Raw genomic sequence first — 13463 nt, forward strand, 5'->3', positions numbered from 1 at the left:
AGTGGATTCAGTTGCACCAAAGACCACTCCTACAGGATCTTAACTCAGATACACATTAAATAGAGAACGTGCACCTGATCCATGAAAAGTTTGCTTTAGGCAGCATATTCCACATCAGGTAAGAATACCAGAGAAGAGGAGCATCATAGATGTGCTCAGCTATTGCTGCTGCAGGTTTCTGTAGGACATATGGTTCCTGAATGTATTAAAAACAGCAACAACAAATAAAAAATGACTAAAAAGGGGGGGGGGGGACGGACTAATACAGATCAGAACACAACATGGAAGCGGAACAAATTAAGATAGTGTATGAAGCCTTAATTCTGACACTTTTCATTTCTGAGAGTCTGATATTGCAGCCTCAGTCACTATTATTTTCTTTCATTTACAAGGAAAAAACTAGATAGGAGCTTCCAGTAGTTCCCAGTTGTTGACTTCAGTTAGCTATGTATCTCTTTTGTTGTGAATGAATGCCACTAGATGGCCTCATACCTATGGTTTCAGGCTGTGTGAGCAAGCCACACCTGTAAATTTAATAGTATTAATCTCTTCCATGCTTTGTATTATGCAGTGTATCTCTCTCCCACTACTTCCACTCCTTCACTAATTTTTAATCTGGTCAATTTTTTTCCCAGTCTCTGTATGGCTTTTTGGCTGTCACTTGAATTTAGAGTAATGTTTCTTGCCAAGGAATATAGTGCAGAACCACTAAGTACCTTTTAAAGACAGGGAATCATTAGCATTTGCTTCTTCTTATGTTTTTGCTAGAATATGACTAATTCCCCAGTTTCAGATCCCCATCAAGGGATCTGTTCTAAGAAATGCCCTTGCTTTGATACACAAGCACTAGGGGTTAGAAAATCTCAGCATCTCAGCTCTTTTTATGGTGTTTCTTAGACAAAGTTTTTGAAAATTTTTTTCTTTCTTTTTTTTTTTTTTTTCCCTCCCCTCTGAAGTGAACCTATGTGAGAAGGGGGTGATTGCAGAATAAACATGAAAGTATTGAAGTTTTTTTTTTCTAGTCTTCCTCAGAATAGATCATATCCTACACAATACTTAGGTGGGAGGTAGCTTTCATTGATTTCAGTGGAAGCTGACTAAGAAGATTCATGTGAAAAATGGAGAGGGCACACCTTAGGTTCTTTTGCTACTAAATCTCATGTAGGCGAACAATGGACTAATCCCACTCTGAATTTCCTGTCTGTTTTAGCTGCATATCCTGTGGTAGAACGGCTGATGACATGAACAGATCTGTTTCTGTGTTGGGTCAGACAGTGGTATGCCTAACTCAGTATTTTGTCACTGTTAATAGTAGATACATAGAACAACATATTCGAACAGAAAAATGAGAGTGATACTTGGGTACTCTCCCATCTTCTAGTAATCTATAGTTTGGAAGTTTTCCTGAGGTAGATCTCAGTGCATGAGCACACCATTAATTGGCCTAATTATTTTCTAAATCTTAAGAAAACTTGTGTCACCTATAAAACCTTATGGCTCTGCAAGTTCAAGGGCATACAGCAGGATGAAACATTTCCTTGTTTTTGATTGTCTCATTTGATTTGATTAAATTTTGTGATCCCTTCCTCTTACATTCTCATACTCAAGGAAATACTGGCTCCCTACTAAGTTTCCCTTCAACTGCTGAGAATTTATAAACTTTTGTAGTCTTTGCCACTTTTGAAGTTCTGTTATTTTGTTGGTCTGTAGCAGCTGCTGTGTACCTTTTTGCCTTTTGCAGTCTCTTGACCCGTTGTATTCTTTGTCCATTTGGTGGTGGGTAAGAGTAACTGCATGTACAGCCATCAAGTGTTAGGCTTATTGTGGCTTTACGGAGTCCTTCAGTGGTGCTTGCCTGTTTAGTTTTGTATTCCTTTTTTTTTTTTTTCAAATAATTCCAAACATCTGATTTTTTTTTATGTCTGTTGTATAATGATATTAGATGATATCATGGTATGCCCATCACAAAAAGCCATGCTAAAGTAAGATTCAATTTCATCTGTGATTTTTATCCCTGCTCATTTATCAGTGAGGGAGTCTTCCTTTGTATCCCATCTCTAGTGTCTCAGCTTCTGCAATAGTTTTTTTTTTTCTGCTAATCTTCAGTTTGCAGTTACTGGAGGTTCTTTACGTACCTAGAATCTAGAGGCACAATTTTTAACACCGTTGTGAAGGGGAGCTTTTCGAAGCAGTGAGGAGGGACGTGTTATTTTCCACCGTGTCCACGAGAGGTCACTGGTAGAGCAGAAAGCGGCAACGGTCTTCAAAAGCATGCGGCTTGCCTCTATTTGCAGCTGGCTCTTGCTCTGGCATTTTCTTTTCTGGTCTCTACTCTGGACAGAAGATCTTTTCACTAGGGCCGCAGGGCTGGGTGCGGTAGTTCTAGTCGGGAGTCTTATGAGGGTACAGGGGGAGAATCATGACCTTCAACCTGCTGGCAACACTTCTGATTGTGCAGCCCGAGGTGTGATTTGCCTTCTGAACTGCAAGTGCACACTGTTGGCTCGTGTCCAAATTTCCACCAGCCAGTGTCCCGCTGTTCCTGGCACGGCTACTCCCAATCAAATTAGCGCCCCATCTGTACCGATACTGGGGATTGCTCCAACACAGGTGCAGGACTTTGCACTTGTCCTTGTATTTCATGAGGTTCACCTGGGTCCATTTTTCTAGCCTGTAAAGATTTGGACTTAAGATTTCCTTAGAGACTATGTCTCCTAAGCAATAAAGATTCTGTTTGGATTTGCTGCTAATTGCACGTGTATTTATGCAGAAAATGTGGTAACTCTTAAATTACAGTGTAGTGCTTCACGTTGGAACAGGTGACTTGTATAGAATTAAATGTTCCCATCTGCTTCTTTTTTCTCACCTCTTCTGTTCTATCTCCGTAAGTGATGTGTAGTCCAGCAAAGGTACTAGAATAGATCAGTTCTATATGGAAATAGGAGATCAAAGAACTGCTGTATTTAAAATAATTAGAAGTTCTGTATGTACAAGTAATCTGTGGCAATGTTATTGCAGCCTTCCTGAGGTATGGAGGCAGAAGATAAAGGACACTAAAAAACAAAGGAAATCTGGTGGGAGAGCTGAGAATTTAGTGGACAGCATCCTGCTGTGGCTTCCTTCTATCCTTTAATGGCTAGTTATAGCATGAAAGTTACTCTAAACAACATTCTTTCCTGAAAGAGCTTACATCATTGGTAACACTGAAATTTTTATAATAAAGAAATGAGACCTTTTGAAGAAAGTTCTGAATGAAGGTAGTGCTCTCTTCCTGTGTGTCTCTATTTATTTATTTTTTCTTTCTTAGGCCTGTTTTGACACACATTTCTATTTTGGCTTTTATATAAATCAAAAACCATAAATCACAGCTGATCTTCTAAGACTGCAGAGAGTTTTCTAACGTGAAGGGGCAAAGCCTGTTTGATTTTCGGTGAAAACTAGAAACTGGAAATTAAGTCTTTCTCGTTGTCCCTAGGGAATCTCATTTAGATTCCAAGGATTTTGTTGCTGGAATTCTGAGTTGGAGTAGGGCATAGAGCTCAGCTGAGTGCCCATTTGAAGAGAGCACATAGCAATACATGTTTGTTGGTTTACCCCTTGTGTTGCCAGTGCCTTGATTAGAATTTCATCAGCCAGTAGTCAGTGCTACTGCTTTGCAAATGCTTTTGTAGGTTTCCCACCTTCACTGTAACTCTCTTGGCCAGTAGGTATCTTTGGGGGGCCGATAAGACTGATTGAAATGACCTTAAATACATTCCTTCAAAGTTTTCTGATTTGTGATTCTGTGTGTGTGTGTGAAAGAGGGTGTGTTTGCTTTTTATTTATTTTAAATATATACTTCACATTTTCTGATGTAATAAAAGAAAATATGACCTACAAGGAGGAAGGGAGGAGACAGATTAATGTCTTCTGCAAAGCAGTTAGAAAAATAGGAAATAAAATTTTTTGGACAAGGTTTATCATGGCTGTATTTGTGTTCTGTTGTTCATCTCCCTGTGCCACTATTTCTTCCTCTGCCTGGAGGGAGAAAAATACACCAGAGATGGGGAAGTTAAGGAAATCTTGGGCACCCAAACATTTCTATTTCAGTTGAAAGATTCCTTCATAAAAGTAGCTAAAAGTTTTGGATCAGCTCTGAGGAACTGGGAGTTGGGAGTATGCTGGAAACAATATTGCTCAATTTTTGCTTACTGAGACTAACCACATCAATTTTGAGTAACTATCAGATTTTGAGTGCTGCTTTAAAACCTGGGTGGACAAATACAGATAATTGGGGGTGGGGGGAAGAAGCCACTAGATAAAAGAACTTCATTGAGTACAGAACATATGGAGAACACACATGGTAATATCCTCTATTTTAATTACAAAATGAGTGAATCCTGGCAGTGTTCAATCACCTTGTCAGCAGAACTTCTACATGTCTTCCTTCTGAGAGGAAAATGTGATTCATACTGATGGAAGTTTCAATGCTAATATGGATTTAAATGCATATTTAAATGCTGGAGAACCTTAAGGCTTGTAAACCAAATACCGTGATAAGTGTATCCATTGATAGTGTGGGGGCTTAGAGAAGTAACGCCTCGCTGATTTTTGGCTTAATGCAGTTTTTTCCTGGCCGTTGGAGGACTATGGTGTCAGAGAACTTGAAATCGTGCCTATTTCTCACAAATACAACATGGAACACCATTTGATGGACAACGGTAATTAGTGCTGAGTAGTGTCCTTTGTGACAGAACTGTAAAGAGTTAAAAACCTCAACCAGGAAACAAACTCCGTAGCTTCTTGGAACTGTTTGTCCTTTATCCCTCACTGTTTTCTTCCCCATAGTTTTGTGAGTTTGAAAGTAATTACATTCTACATGTGAGCAGTTGCATTTTTAACAGCAATACCCCATTGATAGTTCAGAGGCAACAGAAGAATCAAAATAGAGCTCCTTTGGCTAAGTGTGACTCAACTTGTTCAGGACTTTTGAAATAGCCCTGCTTTTTCTTCCCCAGTTTCACATTCCTGCATTACTGTGCTGTTGTATGTATCCTAAAGCCTTACGTAAGTCAGACGCTTATAACCTCTTCCTTTTAACAGAATTTTAATATTTCCAGAAGTGTCCGAGTGGTGTGAGAACCCAATTCCAATAGGAACTTCACTTATTTTGTAGGTGTTCTTGAAGTAGTGCAAAGATACTGTCTTTGAAGAGCTGAAAAATATAGAAAAGGTACAAAGTGTTTTTCTACATAGTATTTAAATTATATTTATTGAATGAAAGGAGACTTACGCTCCATGATACAGAATTACCTTCTTATGTTTGAAGTACACAGAAGGATGTATGACTCAGTTCTTACGTTTTGTGATAAACTAGGAAGTGGTTGATGCAAGTACTGGTAAATAAGGAATTTTTTAACACCATATTGGTATGGGACCTGTAAAAGATTATGGTGGGATTTCTACTCTGTTGTACTGGAGAGAAATTCTGGTGGTTTTGCTGAAGAAAAACTCACTGGTAAGTAGTCTGGGGAATGGAATGTGCAGTTTGTTTAGATAAGAGTGCTGTATAGCACATATATACGTAGAGAGTGTGTAGAATGATATAAAAGATGAAATAATGCAATGTATACAGTGCAACTAGGTAAATGATGTAATATCAACCTCTAATCCAATTGAAAACAATTTCAGTGCCTAATTTAAAGGAAGTAGGTTTGTAAAGTGTCATTACACTGTTTAAAATTAAATAAGGAAAATCAAATAAACCAACCAATAGAAATATATTAGCACACACTTTAACATTTATATGGAAAGATATAATTTGCTGTTATGAATGTTATCATTATGCAGTCTGAATATGAAGGTGAGCTTACTAGCTAGGCGTTCTCCAGCTAATTCAGCCATGTAATTCAAATGTAACATGCAAAATGGTGCTCTCTGAGGCTGCAGAGGCTGTCTAGTGGTAGCAAAGTTCTTGTAGAAAAGCAGTAGTTATTGATGGCTTTCCAAAGACATATGGAAAAATCTTTCCTGTCCCACACTGTTACATCAGATCTTAGAAACTATGACAGCTCACTGCTCCAGGACATTGAGAGACTTCTGGGAAGTTTTCTAGACCTGAAACAAGCTGTTTTCAGCCAATGGATGGACTCAAAGTAGCTCATAGAATTATATAATATCTGAGTTGGAAGAGACCTACAAGGATCATTGAGTCCAAGTCCTGGGTTCCTAAAGTCTGTCCATATATCCAGGGTTGCCACTTCCCAGGTGTAGAATCCAGCACTTGCTCTTATTAAACTCCATATTGTTGCTGATTGCCAAGCTCTCTAATTTGTGCAGATCTCTCTGCAAGGCCTCATCATCCTTGATGGAGTCAACAGCTCCACCCAATTTGGTATCATCCATGAACTTGCTAAAGCAAACTTCTTCATCCAAATTGTTTATGAAAACACTGAAGAGTATTGAAGTGGGAACCCCATTAGTGACTGACCGCCAGCCTGATGTAACCCCGTTTACAAGAACCCTCTGAGCCTGACCCACCAGCCAATTGTTCACCCATCTTATTATGCTTTTATCTAACTGCATTCTTGTCATTTTGTCCTGAAGGACACTGTGAGAGACAGTATTGAAAGCTTTGCTGAAAACCAGAAAGATTAGATTGATTGGCTTCCTTTGGTCAACTAGTTGGGTAATCTTGTAAAAGGAAATTAAGTTTGTTAGACATAACCTTCCCCTAGTGAACCCATGTTGGCTCTGACCAATGACTGTGTTGTCCTTCAGGTGTTTTTCAGTAACTCCCAGAATAATCTCCTCCATAATTTTACTAGGCACCAAAGTGAGACCGACAGGCCTATAATTGCCAGGATCTTCTTTCTTGCCCTTCTTGAAAACTGGGACTGCATTTGCGGGCTTCCAGTCAACTGGGACCTCTCTGGATTCCCAAGACCATTGAAAAATAATTGAGAGGAGTCCTGTGGTGACATCAGACAGCTCTCTGAGTACTCTGAGATGAATTCCATCAGGCCCCATGGACTTATATGCATCCAGATGGAGCAGCAAATCCCGCACAAGTCTGGGGTTAACTGGGAGTTTATCATTTTCACAGTCATGCTCCTCCAACTCAGGGCAGCTGGGGTCCCAGGGCCCATCACTCCTGTTGAAGACAGAGGTGAAAAATGCATTAAATGTCTCTGCTTTGTATATGGCCCTGTTTAGGTGACCATCCTCACCAAGTATCGGACCAATGTTTGCTCTGGTCCTCCTTTTCCCACTACCATACTTTAAAAAGCTTTTTTTTTATTGTCCCCCCACACTGCTGGCCAGTTTTAGCTCTAATTGAGCTTTGGCTGTCTGGATTCTCTCTCTCTACAAAGGTAAGCAGCATCCCCGTAGTCCTCCCACGTGTGGTGGTTTTACCTTGCTAGGCAGCTGAACTCCACCACAACCGCTCTCTCACTCCCCCTCCTTAGAAGAGGAGGGGAAGAAGTAAAGGAAAGAACAACTCATGGGTTGAGATAAGGATAATTTAATGAAAGGGAAAATAATTATTAAGGAAAGATTACTAGTAATTAAACAATTTAACTAAAGGGAAAAAGGGAAAGGGGAAAAATGAGAGGTAAAGGGGGAAAAAAAAAAGTAAAGGCTGTATGGAAGTGCAGAGGAAAGGAATTACTCTCTACTTCCCACAAATGACCGATGCTTGACCATGTCCTTGAAGCAGGGCCTCAACGCACGTAGCCGTTGTTCGGGAGGACAGACATTTTCGCAACAGGAGCCCACCCCTCTCCTCTTCTTCCTTTTTCCACCTTTTATTGCTGAGTGTGACATCAGATGGTATGGAATATCCCTTTGGTTGGTTTAGGTCAGCTACCCTGGTGATATTTCTCTTCTCACTTTTTACCCACCCCCTAGCAGGGTTAGAGAGAGTTGTGATGCTGTGCCAGCACTGCTCAACAGTAGACACAACACTGGTGTGATACCACTGCTGTTCTAGCTACAAGTGCAGAGCACAGCACTGTATGGGCTGCTGCAGGGAAAGTTAACATTCCAGCCAGACCCAGTACACCATGTCGCCCAACCTCGTTTCCAGTGGCCATCCACTTTCTTTTTCTGCCTAAGCTCATGAAGAAGATCTCTGCTCATCCAAGCCAGCCTTCTGTGTCTCCATGTTGACTTCCAACATTTTGGAATTGTCTGTTCCTATGCTCTTAGGAGGTGGTGCTTAAAAGCCAACCAGCACTGATGGACCCCTTTATTTTCATGTCCCTTGTTCCTTATCCAGAGTCTCTCAACCCCACTGTCGCAAACTGTAAGCTCTGTACGGTCCAGTTTATATTGAGGTCCACCTTATATTGAGTGCCATCCCCCTGCCTCACCTGCCCTGCCTTTCCCTTCTGAAGAGCCTGTAACCATCCATCAAAACACACCAGTCATAGGCTTCTTCCCACTGTGTCTTGCTTATGCCAGCAACGTTGTAGCTCTGGGATGGGGCCAAGGCTTCTAGCTCCTCTTGCTTTTTTTTTTCTCATGCTTTGTGCATTTATATAGAAACGTTTAAGATCTGCTTCACTGGACCCAGCTCCTCATGGGGCAGACTGAAGGATCTTACTAGCACACAGTCCCTCAATTTTTTGGCATGCAGTCCCACAGTTTATCGCTGGAGGGGCCTGTTTTTGTCCCTTTCCCCCTTCAAATCTAGTTTAAAGCCCTATCCTGCTAACTCCTGGGCAAAAATCATTTTTTCCCCTCTGAGAAAGGTGCTCCCTATCAGGAGCCAGTATGCTCGGTGTCACGTAGATCCTCCCATGCTCAAGAAACCCAAAACTGCATCGGTGGCACCAGCCTCAGAAACACATCTTCTGGGTCTGCCTTTCAGTATTGATCCCGACTACTGGAAGGATAGAGGAAAATATTACCTGTGCATCTGATATTTCAACCAAAAGACCCAAAGCCCAGAAGTCCCTTTTGATCACTGCTAGACTTTTCTTTGCTATCTCATCACTGCCAACATGAAATAAGCAATACGGGGTAATAATCAGAGGGCCGTACCAAGCGAGTGACTTTCCCAGTGATGTCTCTTACCCGAGCCCCAGGGAGTCAGCAGAGTTCCCTATCCCTATGGGTTGGGTCCGGACAACAAATTGGGCCCTCTGTTACCTTCAGAAGGGAATCCCCTATGACTATTTCTTCATGGGAGTTGTTGTGGTGTTGGGCATATGTTGACTTTCCCTGGGCAACTTCCCTAACGTGGATGGACCTTTGTCCACATCACTTGCCTGCCCATCCAGTTCCCAGTTCCAGAGCCTCATAACTGTTGCGTAGGGGAACCTGGGAAGGTGACATATGCAGCAGGGGGGTTCACCTGCTGTGCCGAACAGGAACCTGCATTTGACTTCCCCCTGTCTCTTAGATCCCCTTCCTCTGCCTGGTGGTGAGGGGATATGGGAAACTTAATTTCTTGTGTAGTGGCTGCCTGAGGAGCCTGTCTCAGGGAAAGCAGAGCTCTACCCTACCAGTCAATCTCATTCTCTGACTTCCTGATGCTCCTCAGTCTGCCCACCTCCTCCCAAAGCTCTGCCACCTGGCAAAGCAGTTCTTCAACCTGGCCACGCCTCCCACAGATATGCTCACTGCTGCCATCCTGTACTGACATAAGAGAAGGGCACACTTGGCAGCCTGACACCTGGGTGGCAGCGTGTTTCCCCCCCAGCTCTGTCTAAGAGGCTGCATTGGATGTGGTGGGTGCCAAAATCCAAGAGGCCATTGCCTTCTGCTGGGTGGATACCATCTCTACCTGGTTGGGCTGGCCTAGGTTCAGCACCTTCCCTGCTCACCCTGCCTGTGCCAGCTGCTGTGCCAACTGCCACGCCACACCCTGTTTGCCTGTTCTGTTCACATGGAGTCGGTCACCTTTCCTTGCTTGGAAGACAGTCACAAAAGCAGCTGCTTGCATTTCTGATGGATCTCAGAGGATTATTGCTTTTTTTTTTTTTTTCTGTAAAGAAGAGAGCAAGCTAGAGCTAATGTCCTGAACTGATTCCTCTGCTGAAAATCATCTATTTTTTGGTGAATTGGCTACCTATGAAAAAATTCAACTGGAGAAGTTGTATGCCATCCAGGTGTACACATGCTAATCTCATAGCGTTCTTTAATTACATATAATATGCAACATTTCTAGCTGATAACGACGAGGAAATATTGAAGTGGCTCATATTTTTTTCCAGACTTCCTTGTGTGATCATGTGCTTTGTTGCACGACAGACTTTGACATATATGCAACAGCCCTGTTCGGACAGCATCCTTTCTGGTAAGCACTTAGTGAACTGCATTCTCTCTCTGACAGTGATTATGTGTACAGTTGCATAACAGCATGAACGAGAGAACACCCTTAAGCTGTACTTTATTATTATCAGTTCTGTGACTCATTAGAATTGGTTAATTACTTCTGAGCAGTCCTTGTTTCTATTTGACTTAGAGGCATTTGAAACAGGAAATCTAAGAGGAAGACTCGGTGCAGACCCAGAACCAGGTACAAACTTCCACCAGCAGAACGCAGAGTTTCTCTACACTTACAATGGCACCATGGAGAAGACCGCATAAAGTTGCACTGTTAATCATGAATGCAGGTTTTGTGTGTTATCTTGTGCACTTACTGCAAGATCAAAGACAGGGAAGACATGATTCTTTGGAAGTTAATCCTCGATCTCTAAATGGAAATCTCATCCTTGAGAGACTAGATCGTTTGGACTGGAACATTTATAACCTATGTAAGTAAAATGCTATGCTGCTTAACTTTGTTAGAGTTAGGTAGCTAGATTTTCTGAAGGACAGAAAAATAGGTAACATAGATAATATTTACCTGGATTTCCCTGGACGTTTAAATTTTTCTTTCTTGCAGTCTTGAAAAAGATGTGATAGCTTCTCAATTTACATGCAACACATTAAAGTCTTTCACAGTCATCACTGTGTTCTTTATTTTTGCATATTAGACAGCTTCTTGCCCTGAAGTGTTAATCAGTTATAAAGCAATTGTACCAGTATACTAATCTCAAGTGACGAACCAGGAAGATGAACTTTACATCACCTGGTAAATTGGAGTATATTTCAAAGCAGCATTTGCTAAAATTTGTGGTCAGGGTTATTCCTCGCTTACAGTATTACAGTACAAGACCAACAGCATCCCAGCTGATGTACTTATACATGAGGGATATTAATTGATGATGGCCTCTTCTTTCTCACAGAACAGTTTGTGAATTTTGAAGAACTGTGTTTTCAGATATTTGTTGTTGGACTGCTGGGAGGTGGGCACAACAGAGCCATCTGAATGACAGCTTGTAGTAGGTTAAGTTTGTCTGGCTTCTATGTGCCCACTCAGCTGCTCTCACTCCACCTCGGAAAGACAAGGAAGGAAAAAGCTCATGAATCAAGACAAGAACAGTGAGATAACTCACTAATTACCGTCATGGGCAAAACACACTCAGCAAAAGGGAGATTAATGTATTGCCTACCAACAACAGTAAGAAACTAAAAGCAAACAAAAAAACAACTCTCATCCATCCTCTTCTCCCTCATCCGCCTGAGTGGTACAGGGAAATGGGGAAAGGGGGCTGCGGTCAGTCCCTGATACTTTGTATCCACTTTTCCTTCATGGTCACTCTCTTCTGCTCCAATGTGGGATCCCACTGGAGGCCATCTATCTCAAAATGATCCTGTGTGGGCTTCCCACAGGCAGCAGCTCTTCAATAACTGCTCCAATATGCGTCCATACCACGGGGTCCGTCCCCCAGGAGCAAACTGCTCCAGCATGGGTGCCCCACGGGTGGCGGGTCCCCCCAGCCCCCTGCAAGTGCCAGGTCATGCACCTGGGGCACAACAACCCCAAGCAGCGCTACAGGCTGGGAGATGAGTGGTTGGAAAGCTGCCTGGCAGAGAAGGACCTGGGAGTATTGGCTGATAGTCGGCTGAATATGAGCCAGCAGTGTGCTCAGGTGGCCAAGAAGGCCAACGGCATCCTGGCTTGTATCAGAAACAGTGTGACCAGCAGGGCTAGGGAGGTGATCGTCCCCCTGTACTCGGCTCTGGTGAGGCCGCACCTCGAGTACTGTGTTCAGTTTTGGGCCCCTCGCTACAAGAAGGACATCGAGGTGCTTGAGCGTGTCCAGAGAAGGGCGACGAAGCTGGTGAGGGGCCTGGAGAACAAGTCTTATGAGGAGCAGCTGAGGTATCTGGGATTGTTCAGCCCGGAGAAAAGGAGGCTCAAGGGCAACCTTATCGCTCTCTATAGGTACATTAAAGGAGGCTGTAGCGAGGTGGGGGTTGGTTTATTCTTCCACGTGCCTGGTGACAGGATGAGGGGGAATGGGCTAAAGTTGCACCAGGGGTGTTTTAGGTTGGATATTAGGAAAAACTTCTTAGCTGAGAGGGTTGTTAGGCATTGGAATGGGCTGCCCAGGGAAGTGGTGGAATCACCATCCCTGGAGGTCTTTAAAAGATGTTTAGATGTTGAGCTTAGTGATATGGTTTAGTGGAGGACTGGTTAGTGTTAGGTCAGAGGTTGGACTAGGTGATTTTGGAGGTCTCTTCCAACCTAGATCATGATGGTTCTGTGATTCTGTGTGATTCTGCTCCTGTGTGGGCTCCTCTCCACAGGCTGCAGCTCCAGCCCAGGGCCTGCTCCTGCGGGGGCTCTCCATGGGCCGCGGCCTCCTCCAGGCCACATCCACCTGCTCCACCAGGGGCTCCTCCACGGGCTGCAGCGTGGAGATCTGCTCCATGTGGGACCCATGGGCTGCAGGGGGACAGCCTGCTCCACCAGGGGCCTTTCTACAGGCCGCAGGAGAACTTCGAACCATAAGCATCTTCTCCAGGCACCTCCTCCCTCTCCTTCCTCACTGACCTTGGGAGTCTCCAGAGTTGTTTCTCCCAAATTTTCTCACTCCTCTCTCCCAGCTGCTGCTCTGCAGCGTTTTTCCTTTTATTAACTATGCTTTCACTGAGGTGCAACCAGCATTTATTTGCTGATCTTTGGGCAGTAGCAGGCCCCTTTCAGAGCCAGCTAGAACCAGATGACATGGTGTCAGCTCCTGGTCTTGTCACAGAAGCTTCCCTTATAGCCTCCTCCACTACCAAAACCTTGTCAATTTCACACAATTCAGGGCTGAAGATTTCAGATCTCTATTTTGTTTGGACTGCTTTTGATTTCCTACTTTTTTTTTTTTTTTTTTTTTTTTTTTTTTTTTTTTTAATTTAATTTGAATCTCATTGTAGTCTTAAGCTGAAGAAAACAAGGAAACCTTGGAAAATACAGGGAAACTGGTAGCCTTTAGCAAGCAGAAGTACGAGAGAGAAGAGATGAAAGCTAGAAAACAGGAAGGAGGAAAACAACTAAAGGAAGATTCCAGACTGACCTATGGTAACCTTTTGTCCATTACAGGGCATACATTAATAACTGCCATACATTATTTGAGTAGTCGGCACCGGCCACC

At 43.0% G+C, this 13463-nt stretch overlaps 1 protein-coding gene and 1 long non-coding RNA gene across 5 annotated transcripts in view; one reads left to right on the forward strand and one right to left on the reverse strand.

Moving 5' to 3' along the window:
- Positions 1–5609: 5609 nt before the first annotated feature.
- Positions 5610–13463, reverse strand: part of LOC311431342 — a 59997-nt gene continuing 52143 nt past the window's right edge. For all 3 annotated transcript variants that reach the window (XR_014689360.1, XR_014689361.1, XR_014689362.1), the window contains one exon: positions 5610–7132. This is a non-coding gene — a long non-coding RNA (uncharacterized lncRNA). The remainder of the gene's footprint in view (positions 7133–13463) is intronic.
- GALNT8 (polypeptide N-acetylgalactosaminyltransferase 8) overlaps positions 10031–13463 on the forward strand; it is a 34418-nt gene continuing 30985 nt past the window's right edge. Inside the window, exons 1-2 of one of the 2 annotated variants that reach the window (XM_084508559.1) lie at positions 10037–10285; positions 10454–10745. In XM_084508559.1, coding sequence (XP_084364685.1) covers positions 10553–10745 — 193 coding nt within the window. In that variant the 5' untranslated portion in view covers positions 10037–10285; positions 10454–10552. Of the gene's footprint in view, positions 10746–13463 lie in introns of both variants that reach the window. The other variant, XM_084508560.1, reaches the window with a different exon arrangement.

This window comes from Aythya ferina (assembly GCF_964211825.1).
Source record: "Aythya ferina genome assembly, chromosome: 1".
Classification (NCBI taxonomy): Eukaryota; Metazoa; Chordata; class Aves; order Anseriformes; family Anatidae; genus Aythya; species Aythya ferina.